Source organism: Harpia harpyja, chromosome 3 (assembly GCF_026419915.1).
Source record: "Harpia harpyja isolate bHarHar1 chromosome 3, bHarHar1 primary haplotype, whole genome shotgun sequence".
Taxonomy (NCBI): Eukaryota; Metazoa; Chordata; class Aves; order Accipitriformes; family Accipitridae; genus Harpia; species Harpia harpyja.
The window spans coordinates 41,130,159-41,157,328 of NC_068942.1; the positions used below are offsets into that span (position 1 = coordinate 41,130,159).

At 40.1% G+C, this 27,170-nt stretch overlaps 1 protein-coding gene across 5 annotated transcripts in view; it reads left to right on the forward strand.

The window, feature by feature from the left end:
• The first annotated feature begins 215 nt into the window (after window positions 1–215).
• The window catches only part of PLA2G4B (phospholipase A2 group IVB), a 54,430-nt gene continuing 27,475 nt past the window's right edge, over window positions 216–27,170 (forward strand). For 3 of the 5 annotated variants that reach the window (XR_008234433.1, XM_052782170.1, XM_052782174.1), the window contains exon 1: window positions 18,445–20,483. Coding sequence is in view for 2 of the 5 variants with exons in the window: in XM_052782170.1 (XP_052638130.1) it covers window positions 20,463–20,483 (21 nt within the window). In the remaining 3 variants the exon portion in view is untranslated. Of the gene's footprint in view, window positions 369–1,769; window positions 1,914–3,774; window positions 3,948–18,444; window positions 20,484–27,170 lie in introns of those variants that run through there. The other 2 variants (XM_052782172.1, XM_052782173.1) reach the window with 2 other exon arrangements.

Consider the following 27,170-nt stretch of genomic DNA (forward strand, 5'->3'; position numbering starts at 1 on the left):
CAAGGAGTATCAATTCTTAAATTTCTCCCCTTCAAAAAGGAAGTATGTAAGTGTGTGTGTGTGGACAGGTATGGGTGTATATAAATGTGTGTTAGAAAGGAGGGGAGAAATGGATTGGAAAGAAAAGGAAAAACAGAAGATTAAAAAAATCTGTTTTGTAATTACTTGTATGTTTTTTGTAGAATGTAGGGTTCCCAGCAGAAATGTCCTTCTGCCAGAAGACATACACATGCAAGTGAAAGCAAGATGGCTCAGGTCCCGACCAGATGGTTGGTTTCACTGTGCAGTGCCAGAAGCAAGCGTACAGTTCCTCCTCCAGGATTAGTAGAATAAGCATGGTTACGAGATGGCAATTGCTCAGCCACAAGGTGAATCCATTTTTCTCTGTAAGACAATGAATGACAGTATCACCGGCTACCACAGGACACAATACCTACTTAGAAACAAGTCACTGAAATCTGTATTTTGTATACTTTCATAACTAAGTGGTTTTGCAATCAGTTATTATTAGTACAGTTATTGTCTTGGGACACTGACAACTAGTGCTTTTATGAAGACGTAATAACTGCTTTCCACCACTGAAGCTCTAGTGACAGGCTACAGAAATTTTCTCAAGATGTCTCACTTTGAGGTTGATGTAGAAACCAAGGAAAAATTCTACTTCATTTCTTGTTGATTCCACTCAGTCACTAAAATCAGACGTGAAAATAACATGGTCCTTTGTTCTCTAACTGCTAGAAAGGTATTTTAAAAAAATCTTTTTTTTTCCCACCAGGGAAAGGATTAGCACTTAGTTACATAACTTTGTTTTATCCTCTTAAAGAAAGGTAGTAAAAGTCTCCTTGAAATAGCTGTTAAACTAAAAGTTGGGGCTCTCCATGGGGATTAGGAAGTTGAGGCTCGTGCCTTGGCTGTGCTTGATTAGGTTCTCCCATTTCCCAGACTAGTGTTCTGATCAGCAGGTTGTTGATTATCGGTACATGGGTGGTTATGGTGGGTTAAGAAGAAAGTCTGACTTTTATTCCACATTAGACCAATAAGTTTTGAAATCTTGGTATTTTTTTCAAGAGATGAAAGCTTTCTTTTATCAACCATTACCTTACACATCATATAATGTGGTGTTAGTCTTTTGGTAATTTAACTGCTTTAGGATATATGGTTCATTCTGTGCCCTGTCTGTGTTTCCCTTGATTCATCTGGAATATTATGCCTAGAAGAGAGGGAAGGAAAACCAGAGATAAACATTAACTTTTTTTCTTTTTTTTTTAGTTGTCTCTGGCTACTAAGTGCATTTTATGTAGCTTAAGAACCACTGTCCACTAGCAAAAGAACTGCTTGGAAAAAGCCAACGCCATTCATCTCTGTACATGGCCTCTTTATCTTCTGAAGCCTGAGAGAAAGCTTTGATTCTGGAAGGTGCTAGTGCCTAGTAGTTCCTAAGCAGAGAGAGTTCAGTCATAGTCAGGCCACAGCTATCTTCTCTGTCCACTTCATTTTCTGCTTATTCCATTTGCTTTCTGGGTATTTTTATAATTTGTGTCTGCCTGATTAGCCATATAACAGACACCACACACAGGATGATAATGGGCTGAGGCAGGTAACTCTACCTTTCAATTCACAAATTTAAGAAAAGTAGCTTGAATTTTTAACAACATGGAGGAGTCATTTGTTCCATGTCCTTTGCATGTGCAAGTTCTCCCTTCCTCTGGGTTGAAGAGGAGAGTAAAATTTTTAAAGAGTAATTTATTATCCTTCTTCATTCCTTTCAGTTGTCCACATAAGGCTATTTGGCTTTCCAGCGCTTCTGCTTTGCTTTTCTTCTCCTGCAGAAGAGCATAATTTTGCATTGTCAATGAACATCAGTCCAGACCTCAAAAGAATGCAATTTCCTGGGCTCAGGAAGAAATCCAGAGGTTAGTCTCATAAATCCTATGTATGCTCTGCGGCTGTTCCAGCTCTGAGCCAAGTTTGGCAACAGGGTCATTTCATCTAGCACTCACGTAGTAAACCACATTTCTTTTATGACCTCCTAGCCAGCTGTTCAGGCTAAATCATTGTACGTACAGTCATGACTTGACTAATGCCTGTGCATGTCTCAGCTGCTTTCCTGTTATTCTGCCTGTAGAATGTTACAGAATTCTCCTTATGAGGTGGTGTTCCTGAAAGACAGAGCCTCCTGCTACACGTAAAAAATAATGATTTTTCTGTGGGTCACTGCATGTACAGACCACAGAGTCAAGTAGATTCTAGCTGGAAGGTGACTTAGTATAAGAAATGTAGTTCTTATGGGAGCAGATGAGTGTCTATGGCCTGTAAGGATGGTTCCTTCTTGCTGTGGTCCCCAGTTCTTCAGTGCAAGGTTCCATGTGGAGACAATCAGGAATGCTTTCATCACAGTGAGATTTTTCTTCATGTGTTTTAGGTTTTCATTAAAGAAGTGTAAAAACTGAAAACATGTTTAAGCATGCTTTCAATTTTTTCATGCCTCTGAAAATGGTAGTATCAGGTCATGTGCCTCCAAACAGGCTTTTCAGCAGAAAAAGAGATAAAAAGAAAAGCAAAGCTCTGGTTTCTCAAAAGCCATTCATTATCTAAAAGATGTTTCACTGAAACAAGAGATGCTTTGATGAGCTTAGATCTCATGACATTGTTTGCTTGGCTGGCAATTCTGCAGCACCCTCAGCTCTGACTTCCTGCAGGCACAGCAGAAACAGCAGGCACAGCGTGTACCTACCTCCACTTTCAGGGAAGAGCCACAGACCAAAGCACCATGCCCTTCTGCTGTTGCCCCCAGGGCAGCTAGAGGCCTGAGCTTCTGCTGTTTATCCCTCCCTTGTCCTTGGTCCTTTGTTTTATTCTCCTCCTATTTTAGCCTGTTTCACTCTGTTAGGTTTTCTGAATTCTGCTTTTCTTTCTTTCCTCATGTCTCTCATAAGATCAATGCCAGCTTTATTCTGAGCTCTCATTGTTGACAAAGTTCGTAAAATGAGTTCTGTATCTCTTATTATAATACAGATGATCAGATTATTGTGATGAAGTAGGTTGAAAGGAAAGGTATTATCAGGTCTCAGGCTTTAGTCCAATTAGCAGGCTCTCAAACTACAACATAATTCTCTTAACACTGGTATGAACTTATGTCGTTGTGAGTCCACTGGCCGTTTGGACTGCTGCTGCAACCTGAATCCATTCTGTGAGATGACTGTATCAGGGAAGGGAGAGCCTGGTGTATTGCTGTAACAGAGAGGAGATTAGAAATTAGGAAGACTTAAAGATGATATTTGCTTCAGGGCAGAGGGACTCACTCAGTGCTTATGGTACCTCTTAAGCCCTCCTTGTGAAATGAGGAAGAAATGACAGACCCAGCACAAACTCTGTTACAGAGGTAGATTTTATCTAAAAATAAAATACCTGTATGTCTGGAGCTGGGCTTTAAGAGTATGGAGATACAAATGCTGCCATGGCAAGGATTCCTACACGGAAGTAGGACCCTTTCTTACCTTTATCATTAACACATGACTGTCCATTTCCATAGGTGGATTAAGTTTGCCTGAGAGAGAGGATGTGTCCTTGCCAGCTATGAGTGCCCAATGTATCCTTGGCTTTCTACGATCCCACAAAAAAACACCAGCAATCCCTGGACATTAGTCTGGACTCATAGAGGTTTTCTGGCAACAGAATACCTTCTGCTCTCATAAGTGGGTCTTCTACCCCTTTCAGAGGAAAGGAACGGTCTCTTTAGCAGTATCTGTCTGATCTAAAGACTTCTTGTTTCAGCTCACCAGGTGGAGTCCTGAACACTGTCTCCAGGATTTTTGACCATGAGAGTACTATGAGACCAGATGTCACACATCCTGAAAGGCTCCCAATTGAAATCAATGGGATTTTACACATCTGCAAACATTAGATTGGTGCCAGAGTGATCAGCATCTTACAGAAATGAATGCCAAGTGAGTAGAGAGATTCATTTTTCCTCTTTCCATATTCTAGAATAATGATTTACTGGGTAGATGTGAAGTCAGTAATGGAGCAGTGGGGGCTTAGAGACCGGGGCTAGAGCATTTATCTGTGCAGAGGTTAGGTGTAATGATTGTTTGCCATTGAAACTCCATTCTGGTTGTAGTCTGAAGGCTGTTCTGGATTTTCACTATACATTGCCTTCAGCTGACCTTTTGTGCAAGAATACATTTCATCCAAACCCAGCAGAAAGATTAAATACTTTCTTGGCTGTGGAAGAAGGTGGCTGTAAAAGAGGCAGTAGTGAAAGATAGGGGACAGGCAAAGATCAGCAGAAGCATATTTATACTTACATATATAAGAGTATATCAGCTCCAGGTATGTGCTGCTGAAAGGAATATTTGTTCCCCAGATAGTCATCAAGAGCTGCTTTTAGCACCAGCAGACTAGAAATGATGTCCGGTTGACAATGCATATTTCATTATATCAGTTGGTGCTTGCTGAAAAGGAAGGGAAAAGAATGAACTCCATTCTCTCACTTGGATATGGCATACTAAAGATAAGATTTGATGTGAGATGATCTAGTTCTTCTACTGCTTGCTTAAATAGTATATTGTGTTTTTGCAAATGAGGTGTAGCAGTTTGTCATGAGAACTGGAATTTTCTTCCAGCTCTGAAGAGAGGATCGGAATGTGGCTCTCCAGAGTAAAAAGCATTTACAGTTGCAGAAACAATAGTATACACGTCCTTTCTGAGCCTTTTCAGAAGGCTCGGCTACCGCAGTTGGATCTCACACAGTAGGTTTAGACTTTTGCAGTTGGCCCTTACCCTTACATTCTCCTGGATCTCAGGCACATCCGCTGTGCAAGCTGTGGCATCTCTCCTGCACTATGCTGTGCCATGTCAGATGAGTGGCTGCTAACATGCAGCACAGTGTGAAGGACTCTTCTCCTGATGTGACTATACCAAATGTCTCCCCTGACAAATTGCTTTGCTGTCAGGAACGTTGGAAATTAAAAAACTTGAGACACCTTCCTCGTCCTCTGAAGGAACAAATGTTGATGTTAAGGAAGGTCTATGCCTGTCATCACAGACTCACTGAGCGACTGCAACCACATGACTTCACACTCTTCAATTTTTTCTTGACTTAACTTTGCAAATGGATTAGCTGTAAATCTGCCCAGAGCTTTGCACTGCCACAGCAGTAATAGTTATTATTATGATTGTTGAAATACACTGCTAAGTCTCACAGAGATAGTTCAGCTGACTGTGTATTTCTCTGAATATTTTAGTATTATAAGAAAGTATAAAGTCCCCACTGTCACAAGATTTGAGGTTCCATTTATACAATCAATGCAATGCAATTAGCCTCCTCAAAAACAGGGAACAGGCAAAAATAACCTTCAGTTGCTAGCTGGGAACCCTCATTCTGCTATGCCATATCCTGAAGAAAATACAGTATATCTTGGAAACTCTAACCAGAGTCTAAGTGCAGGATGCTTTGGTTTACTTTAGCATACAAGGATTAGGGAGAAAATACTTCAATGATTTGGGTGTATAATGGTGGTTGAGGCTTTGGTAGTGAAGGAGGACTGATATTTGTCTCCAGTCAGACATGTTGAGGGAACCTTTTAGCTATGCATGCCTTCCTGTGGGCTCTCCCAAATATGTATCCAAGCTCAGAGCAGCTGCCTTGTTAGCTCAGAGCTCTCAGGCCTGCTTGTACCTGGTATGTCCCTGTTCCTTCCTTGCACATGCATTTCAGATTGTCAGCATTTCAAGGTTTGTTTGTATGTCTTCACTGCTGAAGTGTCTTGGGAGTGAACACTGATGGAAGCACATGTAGTTGAAGTATAAGGAAGGAACGTGGGGTTACTAGCAGAGGGGTTCCCAGCTTGCTTTTCAATGTGATTGCAGCCATACTAAACTTTTTCCTGGTATTCCAAAATGCTATGTAAGCAGTCACTGCCCATGAAGTCTGTATTGTTTCAAGGGAACAGCATAACCACTTTGACATACAGCTGTTTTATTTAATTTGACGAGATGGAACAACCCTATTTTGATTCAGAATACAGCCAATTGTAACATATTTTTTTTTCAAGCCAGAAAAATTCTACCATAAATATACAAGCTTTACACTTGGGAAGATGGAGAGGAAAATTTTATCATCAATGTGCAAAACCATATAATAATTCATAATGATTCTGCTTCCCAGCTGTAAAGGGTATGTCTTTTTTCAGTGTATACTGTCATATTCAAAATTTGGCTAAGTGTGTGTTTTGCTTTCCAGTATGGATGATTCTCTTGGCAGCAGGGGAGCATTCTGTAGCCTTTATTACAAAATTCTACTCCTTTAAACTATGGGTTTCACCCCCTCTGCAGGGGTGCCTCCAGTCCCTACCCAGGCCTGTCCATGGACAGCACTTCCATTAGCAATGACAATGACATTGAAGGGTGCAGATTATGAGTCACAGGTAAGAAAGCTAAGGAGAGAAAACATGGGTCTGAATATAAAAGAGGACTGAGCTGCTCAAAGCATGGTCACTGCACCTGTATACCAGGGAGACATGTACACTGTCCTCCTAGTCTAGGGGAAAAATTGCTGTCACTGTAGTAAAGTAAAATTAACAGGTCACAAGATGGCAGCATAATCTCACTAGTCAGGGTGACAAAACTTGAGGGATCAGGTCATTAATCTTCCTCAACTCAAACTCCTATTTTGAATAATCAGAGTCTTGTGTCTAACTCGCTGGTGCTTCCCAGGCTCTAAACTACTATGTATATAGGTGAAACTATTATGTATGTAGGTGAAAATCCTGTTACAGCATTTTTCAAACTAACTTATTTAATTTAAATTCAGGTGCACTGTGATAGTGTTGAAATAAATTGCTTACCTGGAGTTCAATACTGAACAAAAAATTACATGAGCATGTTATCTAACTAATCAATAAAAAAAGCAACATTTATGGTACATTGACTTGCAAAGCCTATGCAACTGAGAGTCACGTTTGTTATATTTTCCCTTCCTGTCTGCTCTTGAGAGCAAGATATTCTGAACCCTGCCTCAAAATACACATTTCTTACTGAACATTAATTTTTTATAGTAGTACTGAGTGAATATATTCTCTGTGAAGAGCTTATTTAATATATTTTTTCTTTCTGTTTGAGGAATATGTAGGTAATCTGTATTCAGTTTTTGTCTGCCTGTTTGCCTGCCTGTCTCTGTCTCTGTCTCTTTCAAGAGATCTGCTCATTCTTCACGAGCTGTACCTTTTGAATGTGCAGTACTTGATTTGGAAAAAAAGAACTCTGCCAGGGAGAGATGATTCATCACATCAGCCACCATATTATGTAACACAGAGTGATAACAACTACTGAGAACATTCCTAGTAGCAATATTCCCACTTATGAATTTAAATATTTTCCTCAGGAATGTCTGTAAAAATAAATGGAGGTATCTGCATATACTTGGAAGGAAAACAAGCCATGAGAGCAAGGCAAAAATCTATCCATTTTCAAAATTAATTTCAATTTTTTGTGATACTACTGCAGAATTAAACCATAGATAGTTAGGTACATCTTCCAGGTGCACTTTTTTGAGAAGTATGTAGAATCATAGTTCTACCAGTTACTTGCATCTACCAAGTGAATATGATGTTTTGGCACACGTGCAAACTGTGTTTATGGGTAATTACTTGCTGAACTTACAGGCATGTTTTCAGACAGCACTTTTGCAAACATTGGACTTTTGAACATATGCTGAAATCCCAAATGGTCATTGGCTTTGGTTTTGTATACCTGTTCAGATGACAATTGTTCTAGCCAAGTTTACTCACACCAGTCAACACAGTTGCATCTGAGCACCCATAAGCTAAATTTAATAAAGCAAAAGAAAAATGAGAAAATTGTACACTGCCCTTTCCATTAGTATGTCGTTTCTGGGCTAAGCAATTGGCCACATGGTGTCACTGTGTCTTAAGGCAGCAAAACCTCTATCAATAAAGCCTTTAGCAATTCCAAGTTTTCAAAGTATCCCAACCATGTGATATTATCTAAGGAGATGCTTCAGCAAAAATGGCAAGGTCACGGAAGCTTCACTGTAGGAGTGTTTTTAGGAAGATATTTTGTTTCCTGGCTTCTTGTACCTTCCTGAAATACTTCACAAATATTTTTAGCCCAGAAGCGCTTGTTCTCCAGATGTCTGCATTTGGGAGCATGATTATGTGGAAAGCTTTAACTTAAATTGTTGCAAGTCAGAGATTTAAAAATTCAGTGGTGCTGGACTCATCCTACACTTTAGTCATAGTCCTCTTCTCTTTCTGTCTTTTTGTATCTGAATGCACAACTTCCTTTGGCTCTGCTGAGCAGAGGAAAATTGGCCTTATGGAGCTCAGAGCAATATAAACTACAGCTCCTGGGAGCCACAAAATGCCATTTAATCCCTGCTAGTCCTGAAGAATGCTTTGCACAACACACCTGCCTCAAGAGAGCTGTGCCAAAAGCTGATGTATTGGGTGTTTAAGGAGTTTCATAATGTACAGCTATAGCAACACTGAGACAAACAGTTGTGTACAGATATAGTATGAGCCTTAGCCAAGAAGATGATATCTGGCTCAGGGCATATTGAAAGATTGCAAAATCTGTAGTAAAAGTGTCGGTGTGCACTGTTTCTTCTGTAAAATGGTAAGTGAGCCTAGAGTAGCCAGGCCTTATGCTAACATCCTGATAGCCTGCATAGGTTAGATTAAGATTTCATAGAAAGGATAAATATCTGGAAATTACTTACCACCCATGTAGAGTGCTTTGTTTTGATTGCTAGGACATTAGGTAGTTGCAATGCTTTTCCTAAGTCAGCTGTTCTGCTTTGTATGAAGCTTACTCCCTGCATAGCTGCTGAGAATGATAGCGCTGTTTTAAGGTCCATATTTCTTAGTGATAGTTTTGCTACGGATTTTGTTTGGGCCAGGAGTTCACTCGTAATATACCTGTTTTGATGGCCATATCTTTAATTTAAGTGCACAGTCAAGTCATATTTAGCGTTATTAGGTCTACAAAGCATGGCTCTGTGAAAATTCTGGTGCCTCGGTATGAATTTTGGTGCAATAGTATGAACTGAGGAAATGGCTGTGTTAGTCTGGTCTTGAATGTGACATGAGACTAAGTGCTAAATAAAACCTGGACTGTTGGATCTCACAGGCTGGAGTAGAGCAGAGGTACCTTAGAGTATGCGACTCCCTTGAAGAGACAGCGAGAGCATAGAGGGTTGGTTCGGAAGACCAGAAGACATTTGTGAGTAGCAGATTAAGTTGTGTTCCTGCTTGTTACTTGCAATGTAACAACAGCTTAGAAGTATGATCAATGATGTTTATTTAGGAACGCTTACTTGAATATGATTTTGGGCTATGATTCCTCCTCTTTCCCCCTCACCATTGCTTCTTTAATTATCTTAAGTGGAAGAATTCTCCATTGGCCTTTGTGCTGGTGGTGGCCCTTAGTATGGGAGCTTCTGCAGAGAGTAAAACATGATATGGTTCGTCCTGGGGGAAGAAGAGCCTGAAGCAGAAAGTAGCTTTGAACAGTAATGCAGAAAAGCGGATGGGGTCTGGTGTATGAGAAGGTGGTACAAACAAACTTGGGAGTAAATCAGGCATGTTGCCAGAACAATTTGTCCTTGTTCCGCGAATCTTGGAAATTGCTGACCTCATTATCTAGACACAAAATGTCTCTTGGTAGTGTGCAAGGGAGTTCTATCATAACTATAATTAGCCTAATGGCACTGCTACCATGATGGTATATAAACTACAAACAGGAAAGGCTGAAACTCACTGACACAGATGAGATGCAAATGAAGGGCTGGTGCCTCTGCTAGAGGAATACGATAAGAAATGGAAACTGGCTGAGGAAATCCCTCAAGATCTGTCTCCAGGAACTGCCTTCAAAATGTTTGCTCAGGGAAGAAAGGTGTGAAGAAGGGGAAGGATGTGTGTTTCCTCTCCTTGTGGTTTTATGAACCCCAGGCCCTGGAACCAAGGCTCCTTCTGAGAAAACTTTCATATGTTGTCCTGTGCAATGTATTTTCTGGGAAGCTCTGTTACTCCATATTTGTTGGAAGAGGTACACTATATATCAGTGCCAATAGAGTTTAGTTTCTAACACTATTAGACTACAGAGCGAGTCTCCTTGAAATAACGGGAACAGCTTGTCTCTTCATGTGAACCTTTTTTATAAAGCGCATAGACTATCACTGCCTATGGATATTAGTCAACTACGGGCTTCTAATATATATTTGAGATGTAAAGAAAAGCTTGATGCATGGAAGAAAAAGAGATTTTTAAAGCTAAGGCCAGCTATGGTTATTTAGTGTGACCTACACAATGCATGCATTTTTTCCAGTAATTCCTGAATCAAGTTCCTAATCTCTGATTGAGCTACACATTATAGACAATCATCCAGGCTTGATTTAAATTTAGCTATCATGTGGGAAGGAAATGTGGTGTGGGGGCTGAGAAAAGCCAGGAGTCACAATGTGAAAGGAAGGTGTAGGAGGGAAAATACATAGTTTAGCTATAACACAGGTTTCAAGGATCATAAATAGAATTTATTGTCATTTATGGTACTGTGGCACTGCGAAAAGTCAACAGAGAAGTGAGCCCCGTTTTGCTAAAAGTGATAAAAAGTTCCCAGATAAGCTGCAGACCTCACTCAGAAAAAAACCCAGCAATCTAAATAGATTACATGAACACCAATGCAAACACCAACACAAATGAGAAAATAGAAGCAAAAGGACAGGAGTTAAACAATAATTAAGCCTATGAATAAAATGTGATATGTTTGGTTTTCATGGGGAGCAGAGAGGAGAGACTGGGCTAATATTTTGTGCATATTCCTTTGTCTGTTGTTTGGTTGTGCTCCAATTCATCAAACACTTGTGCACCTGAGGTGGCACTTTGACTGTGAATTATCCTATTAATATGAGCTAGACTATTCCTGAGAGGAGCATGTGCAAGTGTCTGAGAGGATCAAAGCTTTTGACTTTTCAAATGCATGAGATGATAACTACTAAATGGATAGCAGAAAAGCTGGTATTGTCTAACCACAAAACCTACTAATGAATTACCCGTAGCTGCAGATCAGGAAGATGTCTGAATCTTTTCAGCACATCTTTTTCCAACAGCAAACAGAGAACTTTGAACTTTCAGAGTTTTACTGTAGGTTGGATTTTGACTGGCTGAATTTTGACTAGCTCCCCTCAGTAATCTGGAGTGTAGTGTGAGAGATGAGGATTTTACTTGTGCTCGGCACCACACAGGTAGCAGTAAAAACCCCAAGATGCTCTGTTATCAGTATGTTTTGTGTTAGACACTATCCTGACACAGACAGACCACATAATGGTGATGACTATGTATGTCAGAAGGAAGGAATTAAAGCTTGAATGATCACAACCAGAACTTGAATTAAGAAATCAAATAGGTGTTCCTGTCTCTAGAGGCTGAAATGGATTGGCATTTGTTCATCTGTACAGTTCTTTCAAAATGTTAGGTATAAAAGGAGTTGTTAATAGACAGTTATTAAGATCTGTTCCCATTTAGGAAAGCATCCAATAGCTTTACAGTATCTTTATTTCTTGGTTTTGCAATGGATACTGTAATATATTCTGTTGAAGTTATTAATATAGACTTCCTAGTACATGAGTATATTGAATGAAAATTAAGCTGCCCTGCTCACTACTTCTTACAGACTGTCCATGGTACCAAGTGAAACCATTAATTAGTTTTCTGACTCCCAGGTTATTCCCCACAGAATTGAAGGATGTTTTGCTGGGGACAAGTGAACAGCATTTAGCTGCATCTGTAATAATGTAATACAACCATTCATTTAATTTGATTCAGAGCCACATAAGACTAGACAGTGTCCTATATGGAACAAGAAGCGTCTTCAAGTATGAATTCAGAGGGTGGGACACATTTCTGACCCATGCTATGGCTGCTGGATGTTTTGGTGCTCTCTGGACCAGCTGTAAAATGATGTCTCCCATGATACAGACACTTGGTGGGGAATACACTAGATTTCTCCGAACACTGACAATGTCAGTGTACAATGTTTGGGTTCATAAATGGAAGGTGTCTAAAAGGGATGTTTTCAAATGATGATTATTTGGAGGAAGGGCCAGAAATATTCTGTAACAATAGAATCATGATAATTTTTCTTTGCATTTCTAGTTTGTCTTTCCTCTGAGTTGCTCCAGTTTCCCTGATCTAAGGTGAACTGTCTGTTGCTACTTTTGTTTTACACTACAAATTGCTTGCTAACTTGCCTAACATGTGCAGAGAATTTATGACAGAGCCAAGGAGTATGCAAATAGAGCAGGGGGTACATTACCATTTTAATTCTCATTTCCTCTCTCCTCTTTTTCCTGTAAGCAAGAGCATGCAGTTGTTGCACAAGGCATTCCATGTTCCACATATCTGTCCATGTTGTCAGCTGTTTGTGTATCAAGTCTGAGGAGGAGGAAGAAATATGAGGTGTGTTAGCAGCAGTCAGGTACTTCCCATTCAAAGTTTTAGCATACATGGGGAAGTGATGTCTGATGAATAGAGCTGATCATAAGTTTTCTGATGCAACGCTTCTCCTTTTGAAAATGTTGATTGGATTCTGTATTGCTGGGTTGGCTGGTTCTCCAGCTTCATGGAAACCTGCTTGGAAAGTTGTCATGCTGTTGTAAACCTTGTGGACTCACCTGGCCTGTTCTACTGGCTACCCACCATTCTGTGATGCCATGACACTGCTGGCTTCTCCCAGTTACCAGGGGCTACCCCCTAGGCTGGTCAGCAGTTGAATGAGCTGTCCATTAGATATCCTTCAGCTGTTGCCTTTCAGCTTTCTAGATCTCTTAGCTTTGAAGCACCTAGCCTGCCCAGGTGACTGCCTAGCCAACCATGTGGTAGCAAAACAGCTATGTAGGTCCTGGCATGTGAACTGAGGCATCAGACCAGAAATGTTTCAAAATCTTTCTTGTATATGTGAGCAAAACCTTTTTGGGAAGGGTGAGGGGAGGTGTGCCAACATGATTTCCTCTGTGGGGTGAACATTCCAGTTCCCAGCACTGGTGCAGGTAAGTCACGGGACGTTTTACCTTTTTGCGGTTCAGGGCTTGCTTGCTAGTACTTGGCTGACAAATGCATTCAGTATGTGCGTGAGTACACAGTAGGGAAGACCAACAATTAGTGGATTTGAATCATACAAGGTGAGGGTCTCTGCTGCTTTGCAATGTATCTATTGTGTGGGGAAAGATTGCAGAATACAAATTGCGCATGTTGGAAGAGTAGGCACCATTGCTGGTTTCTGCTCCGCTGCATTGGCAGGCTGTGGGTGAGGCTTGATTCCTGGAGGTATTTATGGGAGAGGTCACCATCTGAAATCTAGTCTTCCATCAGATCTCTACCCCTAGAAGCTAGAGTCTCTGAGTGAGTGCATCTCCTCCAGCCCAGACTCTCCCTGGTTAGGCCCAGGAGACCTAATTTTGGACCTTTGGCACATAGATCTGGATCTTCTGGCAAAGGAGTCAGTGTAGGTAGCTTATTTTAATGTTCCTCTCTGAACAGACTCAATGGCTCTCATGACCTATACAGAAATTTTCTGGCTTGTTGGCCATATCATGTCTCACCTGCCACATAAACCATGAATGTTGGAGGCCTAAGGTTAAAAACACCATAGTTCATTGAGATGCTGAAGGCTATAAATTTCTATTGGCTTTGGTATGAGTTTCTATTCTGGGTTTTCAGGTTTCAAGAAGCATTGTACAAAAATCTTAGGAGCTTCAGAAGTCTCAAGGTATTATATGAATTAAGAGGTTAAAACAGATCTCTGCCTGTGAAAAATCCGTTTTCTACTAGAATGAAAGCATTTAAAATTGCAGTCAAGTGTTATGTTTTATGTGCTGCTGAAACAGAATAATTAAACCAGACCTAATATGCATGCATAGAGACATTCAGAGATAGTATCAGGCCCCATGGATGACTCTGCCTTGGCACAGGTTAGACTAGCTTTCCTGATACCAACTGAGACGCTCAGTGTGTTTCAAGTGCCAGGCTGTCTGCTCACACTTGTCTGCCTTCTATACTGGGCTAAGGGGAGCAGGTGACAGAAAGCTGCTTTCATACTGCTGGAATAAAGCTGAGAGTGCTCTCAGCAAGGTGAATTCCCAGTCACACTATAAGGAAAACTTTCTGACTTTTTTGTCACAAAAATGGTACAAATGGACTAGAAGAACAAACACATACCTAAACAAGAAATTTTTCTAATCAGAAATATTTTCTATAGGGATAAGTATCAATGAAGAAGGAGGTTTTGCATTAAAATCCTCATGACTCTGTAGAACCCATGAAGTCCTCATGAAGTAGCCTTCTGCTGTCAGAGGTTACAATCCACCAGGAGTGAGTCACAGCGTTCTTAATTGCTGTAAATAAGCTTGCAAGGCTCATAACTCATAATAGCTGTAATGGCTAAGTCAAACTCTGGTTATTCTGTTTTAAATTGTTCCCATAGCTTGGTTGATATCTAGAGATTTTGTATTAAAAAAGAAAAACAAACAACAGATACAATGATGAACACAAGTGAAGGAAGGGAAAAATTTAGTTTTCAATTTTGACAACCTTGCAATAACCGTAGAAGAACTGTACAAAGAGGCAGTAAAAAGCTCCATGACTTTCTGGTATTGGGGGTCAATGAATTGTAATGATCTACTCGCAGGGATGTGCACTGAATTGTCTGATGTCTTTTCCACCTCTGATACTCATTTTCCTATGAGTCTTGATGCTTTAGGCAGCTCTTATGGACAATGCTATTTGCCCATGGTCAGATTCCCACTACTGAACTCAGGGTGAGTTTCTATGTTCTAGTAAGCTGAGGTAATGGCTACATGCCACTAAAGAAGGGCAGTCCTGGAAATTCCTCAGAAAAAAGGAAAAGAGACATTTTCTGTTGCTTCAGCTCCTCAAATGAGCTCAGCATTTGGCCAGAAGAGTGCCAGAGCCAATACTGTGGCGTAGAGGCAGAACTCTCTAAGCTTGGGACTGGGATGGGAGCAAGACCTTCTCTTTAGTGACAACTAGCTCTTAGATGAGTTTTGCTGCAACATGAAACTTCACCCTCAGCTATTTTTAAGACTTGAGCATTTTCAGATATTTACCAAGGATTCTGTGCCAGTATTCACCTCTTCTTTGCCTGCTACAAAGGCATACTTTGCAGGTACTTCCAAAGCTACTGGCGATATACTTGGATGTATTCAGTTCACTCTGAATTGGCTGTTTCTGTATTTCTTTGCCCCGTCTCTATGCTCAGATGGGTGGTTTTCTTTCCTTTACACTGCACTAAAGACTTCCAGATTAGTTAAGCTAGGACATAGGTTGGCTGATGCTAGCTTTATTTAAAAAGCCTACCCATTAACTATACTCACCTACAGAATAACATAGTGAAGATACCTGCTACTGTCTTTAGTCTTGTTAATTTTGGAGGGCTGCTTAGAGGATAAATTACTGCTAGGAATGAATGAATGAAACCCTTAATTACTTGCATGTTATTTGAAATAAATCCTTGTATATCTTTTATCCCTTTCTGAGCCAACATCTAAGGGCTGTGCTTAGGTAAAGGTAGAGCCTTGAATAAAATCACGTACAGGGCTGAAAGAGGATTTGACACAGCAACAGGATTAGAAAGGACATACTGCTATGTGTGTCATACAATCACAGTAACCTTTGTTTTTTAATTACTTTCGCCCAGTATAATAACATTCAGTAGCAAACGTTTCCTTAGTAGGTCTTGCCTCAAAGAACTTACAGTCACAGAGTGTGAAAAACAGTAGGAGAAAACAAGACTTACTTTCTTGATTCTAAAAATGTCACTATTAAAAAAATAGAAGAGGTTGGTGGCAACTAAGAAAGAAACGCTTCTCTTGATATTTTGAAGGTAAATACCATAACCATAAGTCAAGGCTTCCTGTCAGCCAAGTGGTGAAGTGTAATACTTACCTAACTCTTCTGAGGTCTTTACTCAAGCAATTTCATACTGACATCAGTGTCAGACTACTTGAATAAGATCTGAAGATAAAGGTCTCAGAAACTGGCTCGAGTGGAATGACATTGAAATATCTTACTCAATTATTTCAATTAGATGCTGTGCAATCACTTGGTTTAAAATAAAAGAACAATTTCTAAACATAAACACAGAGGGTTTCAATGTGTGGCTTTACATTGACGTGTCTTGGAAAGATAACACTCCAGTCCTCAGATACCCCAGGTAAGTAATAAGCAGCTTCCTCCCCTCTTGAAGCTGCAAAGATCACTATCTTGCCGTATTTACAACCACACCTGCAAAGTATCTAAGGAAATTAGCAGCTCTCTCGCTCTGGCCAGGAAAAAGAGCCAGTGATACTGGCTTTACTGTATGATATCTTTATTTAAGATTGCAGCGGTTCAGGAGATAGGTAAGAGGATATAGCACCTTTTACTTTTCTGAAACAGGTTTCGGATCTTGTTGCCAGAAGGATGGTTCATTTACAAATGCTGCTATCACCTGCTACTCACATAGAGGACTTGGTATTTTGTTCTAATTAACAACAAGTGTGCTGAAAATGGTTGTTTGGAAAGCATTCAAATATCTAAAATAACTTCAAACTAGCTGTGTTGTTTTGCTCACAAAGAATGGGGTGGGGGGGGAAACAGTGAAAAATTAGGAAGCTTTTATTTCAAAATTAAATACTACAGTTTTGAAAGGTCCCTAAATCTGGTGTTTCTGAAGCTTTGCTTTATAGCTTCTAGTTTCACATGGCAATGCTGAATTGAAAAACGGAGATATATTTTAATAATTTTTTTAAATTATTTTTTACAGTGGTTAAATAACCCAAATATGAAAAAAAATAGTTTGGGGATTAGCTGAGAACATTTTGAAAGTTTTTGGTTTGAATTTGAGTATAGACAATTATTTTCTCAGATTACCATAATTTTTCTAACCTAGCCACTGAACTGAACAAGGTACAAACCGATTTATGAGGCAAAGAGAAAGCAACTGTCATCTCCCATTGTCACTGTCTGGCACAACAAGAAGTCTCCACAAAGCTGCACTGTCTTCCACCTCCATCTCCTCAATGGTGTGGCTGCATCTAGCCCGGGGAAGAGCCATCATTTATCTCTACTTAACAGCTTTCATGGGATGAATAAACAAATGTTCTCAAACAAAATCATGGGAGATTTATATTTATAGGAGAGTGTTTCAGTAATTGCCATCCTTGCTTGTGAAGCTGTCAGGATCAAGCATGGAAGGACTATGAAGACAGTGCTTCACTGAGGGCAGGTTTTTTTACACCGAAGCTGAGACATGTTTGTGTAAAATTTTGCTGCGCTGTTGCTATTGCTGGGGTAAATAACGAACTCCACTAAATGAGTCTTCAGTACCTGTTTTAAGTTCTGTCCCAGTTAGCTTTTAAGTTTATGCCAGCAGTAGGATGATCCAAATCACAGCCATTTAGAGTTGCTACCACTCTGCTGCTTGGTTTCTGGCAGCTCAGCTGTGACTCTGAGTAGCTTCTTGCAAGGGCTGTTAGTGAGCAGCCCACTGGGTGAGCTGCATGAAGCTGAACACTGTATTCATTAACTTTAATTTCTTGCATACTGGGAGGACCATAGGCTTGCATTCCTTCTGTTCTGATTCTGTTTCACGTTGTATTTTGCGTGCCTTATCCGAGTGCCAACAGGTAGCGTATGAAGCAATTTAACCTCAGTGTAATTTGATATGTCTTTTTATCTCTCTTTTTTTTCCCCTCATGGCTTATTTCCAATTACTTTCTTAATATTAATTCAGAAAAGAAATAAGATTCAGTCATGAAGGTGGAATGAGACCAGCTTAATTAACTCGTAAAATCTTTCTAGAATCCCTCTTCTCTTTGTCTCCTCAACAGCCTTTTGCAAACTGAAACCGCAGATAGAGTGTTATATTTTCTGAATCCAACTCCACTAGTATAAGCCTGGCATGACTATGTCCTCCCTCTAAAAAGGGGAGGGGAAAGACTTTTTGTATCCCCTTGGAAGATATTGCCTACTATTTAGCTAGTTCACTAATGCATTGTGCTGTGCCCTCTTTGCTTTATTGAACCGTTTAGTTTTGTCCTTCCTTCTTTATGCAGTTGACTTTCTTTGTCTCACTTTCCCCATGCTGTACTTTTTTTGTGTCTGTAGTAAGGCCTGACATCATGTAGCCCATCTCCCTCATGTCCAGAAGGAAATGGACGTGGTACTTGTCAGCGTGCCTGTTGACAAGCAACGCAAAATGTTTTATGTATTTTGGCCATGCTGATTTACTGGAAACATTAACTTCTTGGAGGGGCTATTGGAAAAATTAGCTCCATAGCTCTCTGAAATAACTTTTGCACCTTGATTTGAAGACATTCTGGGGGCTTTTTTTCTTTTTTCCTGTTCCATTAAGACCTGGGTCTCCCTGCTGCGGCTGTTCTGTTTTTAATGTGTTGCTCTGTTTCCAGGCAGACATACCCCTCTTTGAGTGGAGTTCATTTTTCTCTGGCTGTTTTTCCATTTGCCTTCTCTTTAGGAGGTAAATTTGTCAGCCTACTATTTTGGTCTCTCAGTTCCCTGCAGCAGCAGAACCTGTGATCAAAGCTGCAACAGCAATATAAAGGAGGAAAACCAAAATTGCTCTGAATATGAGGGTTTTTTCCTTTTTCTCTGCTTTTTTTTCTTATCTTTGGAAAGGGGATGCTACAGACTCCTGTGTCCAAGGAAGCACAAAGAAGGGTGCTTGCACCGCAGTCTTGACTGCTCCTGTAAAAATGCCCAAGTAAGGCTGTCAAAACAATGTTACTGCAGGAGCACAAGACTTGCATGGTTAATTGCTCTGAACCCTAGATTGCTTTCTGATGAGTTTGGCTTATTTTCCTGGGAGTTTTATAGCAGTCCTTTGATTTGCTGCACATACACGACGGACCTTTATTTGAGATATCTTTCTTTTTAGTATTGCAAGGATGGCAACCTAACTAAGCACTCAGGTTCTCACCCTGCTGCTTGGGTAAGCCTGCATCCAGTCCTCACCGCTAGCATGGTGGCTGCGTTGCCAGCCACAGCAGAGTCTTTGAGAAATGTCAGTTTGAGGTGTTGGTTGTCACTTGCATAAGCCCGGGATCATGTGACTAGAACTGATGTTCAATTGGTGACAGTTTTTTGTGGAAACTACTTTAAAAAGTGGTTTAAAAGTGATCCACAGTGTGCATCATCTGAGTTTCAGGAAAAATCTAAACCCAAAGATTTCAGGTAAACCTATTTTCCTAAACAATTATTGTGATTACATTTAATTTAATTTTTTTTCTTCTCTTGCAAAGCCAAACTCATAACTATTATTTAATGAAAATTAACTCTTGACACTCTTCCTTTTCATCAGTGTAAGGTGTCCACTGGTTGTCTGGTGAGCCTTGGTCCTGTCTGATATTACTGTCCCACAGTATCTTACTGCAAAATTATGGTGGCCTCCACAGGCCTTTTCCAAGTCTGGGTCTACACGACATCCAACATGAAATTGCAAGTGTGGATTAAGGTACAGCCAGAACAGATTGCCTGGAGCAATGTCCTGACAGGCACCCCATGGGTTGTCTGTCAGCAGTCCACAGTAGGCATGGGAGATGTGGAGGAAGCCGTGCCTGTGCCATCTCCAGAGGATGCCTTAGGACCCACCACTGTCACCAGCAAGCTGATGGGGGGAAGCTGATGATAAGAAGCTGGGAGATGTCAAGTTGTCATGTTCTTCTTATAAGAAGTGTGTAGAAGGGAAAAGCCCGGAAGGTATGCAGCTTTCCCTTTCCCTACCAATATTTATCTCAATTTCACCAGCATCTCTGCATTGGCCAGGTAATCATCCAGTAGGTAAGTCAAAGTAAGGAGACTTGATTTACTGGTTGGCAGAAAGATTCCCAATAACATATTAAAACAAGTCCCTGTTGTAGGAAGAGTTGAAAAGAGCATTCAGAAGTGGGTTGGTCTCCCACCAGCAATTTTAATAGAAGAGATTCAGCTATCCCCTCCCTTTGATTTTTTTTTTTTTATGGAGCATTTTGTGGAAGAACTTAAAAGCTGCTGAAAATTCAGGTACCGACTAGATAGATGGAAGAGATGGGGAGTGAAGGAAGACTTGCTGAACACGGCAGAATCCACCCCAAAACCTGGCAGGTCAGTATTGGGTCAATAACAAATTGTGAGAGGTAATAAAGCGACAGGCAAAGATGTGGTAACTGCAGCTTTCCTCTCACCTCTGACATTGCAGATCTTTCCCTCTAAGACGTGGGCAGACTCTTCTCCACACAGAAGAGGCAGGGGGTGGAGCTCAGCGCCTGTATAAATTATATGTGTTCTTCAGGTTATTTCAGCAGCAACAACAAGCTGTAAGCGTGTTTGTCAGCTGACAGATCCGTTCCCCAAATTGGATTTTCTGTTGCTGTCGCCATCTTGCATGTCATGGGGAGCCCACCAGCCAAGGTAAGAGAACTGCAGCTCCACGCTTTGCTGTGGCCCGGCACCTTGCTGTTGGGACCTCCCTGCCCCAGTTCTCGCGAGCAAATTCCCTCCTCTTTGCATCTGCTGAGATGCAGAGACAAACTGCTGCTGGTGCGATGTGGCAGGGTCATCTTGAACTTTGCAAATTTACCGTTTTCCCCTTTTACCTCACAGTACCTGATATGTGAGTGAACTTCAGCGAAAGCACAGCGAAAATGTGGCCCTTTTCTTTTATCGTGAGGTGTACATGCTGGAGTGAACACCAGGAAGGAAGAGAGGGCTGGCCTTGATGAGGTTACCTCACTGTAAAATGAAAGTGCGTTAGCCCTGCTGCATGCTTTTCTCAGGATAGCACATGTTCGTCACTTGCCCCAGCTGAAAAAACCCAACAGCTTTTTCTAGCAACAAAGCATAATTTATATTACTTTAGCCGCAGGGGAGTTCTACTGAGCTTTTTGGCTGATTTAGCTATCTTTAATGTAATGTTTACAGTGCCTGCGATTCTAGTGGAAGTATTTCATGTCTGGACTTGAGTTTTCTAATAGTAAGTTCCATTCAGAGATTTTAACTGATAGTTTTTAGTATAAATCAACAGAATTATTAGCTGAGAGTTATTTTCTCATGTATATCTTTAAAAAGTAATGGATGCAGTTCTGAAATGCAAGATATGAATTATTTACAACTAACTGTTCTTTATGTATCAAACCCTATGTCAAATTTTACAGCAAATAAAAGAAATATGGACATTCATGGGTTTTAAATATAGTGAGAAACAATGTTACATGCTATGGCTTATAGAGAATCATTAATCATTAAGAATAAAGAATACTTACTGTACTTGTGCCGTGGTAATATTTGCAGATGAAGTTAAAAGGTTCAGGAAAATACCAGTAGCTTGAACAGATAGCTCAAATGATAGATTAAAAATATTCAAACATTGGATGCTCAGGGGAAAGAATATAAATTGTAAACGTAATGTACTTTCTGGATAAAATTTGCATCTAATCTACCTACCTGTTAGATCCAGAGCTATCTATCTTAGATATAAATATTATCTATCAATTTTAAATATCAATGTTATATCTAATAAGATAATTCTGGATCTAATAGATGAATAGATAGCTTAGGTATAATTTTATCTAGAAAGTCTCAATGACAGCGAAAGTTCTTGCATTTCACCCTAATGCTGCAGCTGCTATTCCATGAGTATAGACTGCCAAAAGGTTAGAGTACAAGCATAGCTTCAGGTCAGAAAGCTTCTATTCCCAAGGACGGAGATTCATTCAATATTGCAGGTAGCTCTGCTATTCTGTCAGCAAATGCATTTTTCAGTACGTGTAAATTGGTAAACAGATACAGAAATCAGAACAGGGATTTTGTGTGGTTTTTTTCTTTTATATTTATATTAAAAAAAGCAAGTTGTTTAGAAAAATGTGGATGCTTTGGACTATCTAGGAAGACCTACTAAAGGTCTCCCAGTTAATTTTGTGCTGTTTAAAAAAGCTACCAAATTGGCACAGAAGTGATGGACAATATTAACTTACAACTTGCTGGCAGTGTTTTTGATATTCATAGCAGGGTCTTTTCTTCTGCTCAGACAAAAATAATTACTCTTTAGCAGTTTTATTTTGTGAACTACGGAATAATTTTTATGTGGTAAAATACTCAGAAATTCTGTTAATACAAAGCCTGAGGGACCCACTCATACGTGTAGAGAGGTAACTGACAGAATATGAACAGGGGATGCATCCCAAATCCACAATGACTCTTGAAATGATCCATCAGTGATAACATGAGATTACAGTAAAGGTTTGTAAGGAAAATTAGATTTACTCACTAACTGTTCAACTTCGAATGATAAGATATTGGATAATTGTGATTCCCAAGGAAAATGAGGCTTTCAGGGTCATGCTTTCTCCTTCTATTCCCGCTCCTGGTTTTGCATATTTCTTTAGTCAGTTGCTTTTCCCACCAGAACTTTGCATTCCTCTAATTTTAATGAAAATAGGTAGCTGGTTAGAAGGACAAATTGCTAGCAGTATTCTCACTGATGGAGGGGCTAGTAAATTCAACCCATATTAGGTGTTAAAGAATCTATGTGGAAGAGCGTGCTTTGGAACCAGGCTGGTCATGAAGCTTTTTTATAGTTTATAAGTTTATAGCTTTAACCTTAATTTGATAAATTGCCAAGTTATGGTTGAACCAAATCCTCAGTATCTAAGGTAAAATAAATGTTAAGAATATGCCAAGTGATGACACTTGATGTGAGATATTGTACATAAGATATTGTACAGCTTCTAGTACACCACTGGAGAAAGAAAAAGTAATCCATGAAAGGAAGTAATTATTTGTGTCTGAAAGATATTGATAAAGCTGAGTGATAAATCCTACAGCTGTTTACAGAATGTCAAAAGACAGAGAGCAAACTCCTCATATAAATCTTCATATAACTTGGTGTTATCCCATGGTCATAACTTCACTCAGAGAACTGCTTAGATTTGGTGCAAGGGGAGAGAAATGCTAAGATTCCAACCAGCCTTCCAACATGTGCAGAACAAGGACTTTTAAAAAAAAAAAAAAGAAAAGAAAAAAGAGGTGGTGATGGGAGGAGGTTCCCAGATTGCCAGGCTCTGCAGAAACTACCTCCTAGGGTTCCTTTCTAGGGAAGGTTGCCGTGAGATCTTGTTCTAGGAGCAGCATGGAGGGGCAATAAAGAGCGAAATCAAAGATATGAGCTGTTGGTAGGTTTTTCTTCTTTCACTGCCATCCAAAAACTGTCTTGGTAGGCTCCATATTAATGAGCTTTGAGAAGATTTCATACTCTCAAAGTTGTCTTTTGGGGATGAAACCTTGAAGTGACTAACGGCCTGTAAATGGGAGAATTATGTGTCCTCCTGAAGCTGACTGGCATATGACTATTCTCTGGAAGCCAGAGTAGGCCAGCAGATGTGTATTATTACAATCAATGAGATATTGGCAACAGATGTGAATTTTCAATTTGTTAAGGTTTGACACAGCTGTGGCAATTCTGCCATGCTAATTTCATCTCCTGTTTATTGACTTTTCTGTATTTTAGACCTGAAATGGCTCCCCCAACACTTGCTTTGAGAGTACAGAAATGTAGTTTACTGCTAACTGCTGTCAAGTGAAAAGAAATTTGGTTTGGGGGTTTGGTTGTTTTTTTTTCTTTCATTTTTTAGCCTACTCTCTGAGACTCTGGACATGCTACTATTTATTGGTCTGGAGTGTTATTGTCTGGGATGCAAACATACACAGGTAGCTGAATCCTGCACTCTGTCATTGGCCTCAATGTGGCACTACTAATTTTCCAGCAAAAATAGAATGATGTGCTTCTGGGAAAGCTACCTTTGACTCCGGATATTTACAGAGGGGTTTTGTTACTCTCTGTGTGTCTATGCAGGAAACTGTGTTTCTCCCAAGGAAGTGAACTAAAAGGAGCAAGACTAGTACAGCTGCGAGACTGTCAAGAGCTGTCTGGATATGGTGTCTGTGCTTATCAACTTGCATTAATCATGAAATTACACATTGTTTTTCATGTTATGAAAACAGCAAATGGTATCTCCAACCATAATTATTTTTTCTAGAAGGGTATTCTGGAGTGCCAGCAGTTTTGGGCAAGGATGTTATTTTAGACCACACGAATCAGACCTTAATAGTCTGCTCTGGACCATTGTAGAAGAAAATTAGCTCCACTTTTTTCTGATGAAAAAAAGAATTAGCCCAATTCTGAATGGTTATCATAGGCTGGAGGAACTGCAGTCTTGGGAGCAGGATGGCTTCTGGCTTCCCCTGGGGATTTGCACAGCCCATAGGGTTTATTATGGCCACATTTACCCATCTGAACCTGTTTATCTTTTACCCTGCAACAAGACAAGGACTAAGCTCCACAAAATCAGAAGTAGTGAACAGTCACCTTTGATGGTGTTTTCTTTGGCGGGCAGATGTTGACGTGCTTAAGGGAAGTGATTGCTGTTGAAAGGGGAAGGGAGGAGGAGTGAGGCTCTCTGGTGCTAGTGGGAGAGGAAGAAAACATGACACCTATCACAGCTGAGAGTACTCTGATGATGAAGTGCAAATGCACCATTTTTATAAGCAATTAGGAAATTTTCATCACAAAATGTTCAAAGCAAATTGTATACCAACATCTGCTTCTCCAGTGAATGCAGACTCTGAGAATGGTTTGGGCTTCTGTTGAGCAAGGGGGAAGTTGATTACAAAATAACATCAAATTAACATATTAATTAAAAACAGTCAGCTCTGTAATTGGCTACATAATCCAATATTTCATGTTAATGAAACCCACTAGGAATGCTGACTGAGTGTTCCAGTTGGTACTTCTATGATAAATAACTATTTGCACAGGAAAATTAACGTCAGATTCTTTCAGTGGGCAACTGGAATAACATGGAAGTGTCCCAACTGGAACTTGTAATGTGCATAGTGTATTAAACTCAGAACCTTTTAAATACGTCAGTTTCAAATTGAAGGAAAACACAATAGAAACAGTTCTTGTCACACAAGAACAAATGTGTCTTGCATTTATATACAAAAAGTGTTTCAACCAACCATTAAGAGGCCAAGAGACAGAGTAATCTGCGATTTTGTAGGTTTAACAACAGGGTTTCTCTGCTCAGAGTGACTCTTGAATATTAATCTGAATTTTAAAGGATGTAATTTTTAAAGTGACATCATTAAATTTAATATTAAGCCTTTATTTGAACGTGCCAATTCACAGTTCAAATGGTAACCATTTGATGTAACATAATTTACCTCTAAACAAAACTGAATGAAACTGAATGAAGGTTATTTTCATCTTGTTGTGGTTTAACCCCAGCCAGCAACTAAACACCACGCAGCCGCTCACTCACTCCCCCCCACCCAGTGGGATGGGGGAGAAAATCGGGAAAAGAAGCAAAACCCGTGGGTTGAGATAAGAACGGCTTAATAGAACAGAAAAGAAGAAACTAATAATGATAATGATAACACTAATAAAATGACAACAGCAATAATGAAAGGATTGGAATGTACAAATGATGCGCAGTGCAATTGCTCACCACCCGCCGACCGACACCCAGCCAGTCCCCGAGCGGCGAATCCCTGCCTCCCACTTCCCCGTTCCTGTACTGGATGGGACGTCACATGGTATGGAATACACCGTTGGCCAGTTTGGGTCAGGTGCCCTGGCTGTGTCCTGTGCCAACTTCTTGTGCCCCTCCAGCTTTCTCACTGGCTGGGCATGAGAAGCTGAAAAATCCTTGACATTAGTCTAAACACTACTGAGCAACAACTGAAAACATCAGCGTTATCAACATTCTTCGCTCTGAACTCAAAACATAGCACTATACCAGCTACTAGGAAGACAGTTAACTCTATCCCAGCTGAAAGCAGGACACATCTCTAATAAACATGTCCAATAGCCTCCACCCCATTTTAAAAGAATTTCAGATTAACTGTAGTGAGTGACTCCTTCTATAGAAAGTTCCTCTTTCCCCCGCTCTTTGTATCTCCAAAGTTAATCATTTCAGTGTCAGGAAAATTAATCACAGTGCTAACTTTCAAAATACAATTGTTAAATTATTTTGTTACAGTGTAATGGGGTACTCTCATTTAGACAAATACATACGATGTTTCAGTCAGTGTATAGTTCAAGCGGCTATTCAAACTAATGAAACAGTTCCAACATGGTGTGGCCCTGTTTGTTTTAATTAGTGGTAGCAGGACTGTATATTATTATTGCTTATTATTGCTGACAAGCCATGCTAATATGCAAAAAAATAGATAAAACACTCAACAGAAAATTGAAAAGAAATTTAAATGTTCCAATTTGAAAAAAGAAGGAAATATTTTCCCGCTTTTAGTATTAAGATTGTCACATGTCTGTGTATGTATGTTCATTCAGGCTAATCAGAATGTCTTTTGAAAATGGCAAATACTTTCTGACCAGCTTAGGTTGGGAAGCTTAATTCTTTGTTAGAGTTAGGAACAAGTAACTTGAAATAAGTGTTACAATGATAGCTTGCCTATGATAGAAATAAATCTCATGTCTGGAAGGGAAGTGGTTCCATGCCCATTAGGTATTTTCAAGACACCTAATGATGTGGGATTCTGTGATATTATGCCTCCAAAGCACTTTTTTCTTCATCTGAAGGGTCTCTGCTGGGCCTATGGTCCATTCATTTGAAGTCAGTAGTGCATTCCTCTAGATGCCTTTTGGTGAGCTTGGCCTACTTATGAGTGTCATGAAAATTTAGTCCTAGTTGGGATACACAGTCAGAAGTTTTTAGAGCACTTTAGCAACTACCGTGTCCTGGCCTAGTGTCAGTGCTGTGCCAGGACCCAGGCAGGCAGCCACAAGTTCCTAGTATTGCCTTCCAAAGGCCAAGTTTTGACCTGCCTGTGGCACAGGACCCTCAGCAGATTGGCGGTACAACCATCACCATGGCCATGCGTGCATCAGGTTGTATGAAAATAGGCACCTCTAGGGTGACTACAAAAGCTTTCCATACCATCGTCTGAGTCTCTGTTTTCTTTCTCTGTCTTCACTTACTCAAGCTACTTAGCAAATAGCCCAGTGTGCAGTCGTGCTATCATCTTAGTGTGGTGTACTTCCACTGGAGGGTGGTCCCCTCACTTCAAACAGACAAACAG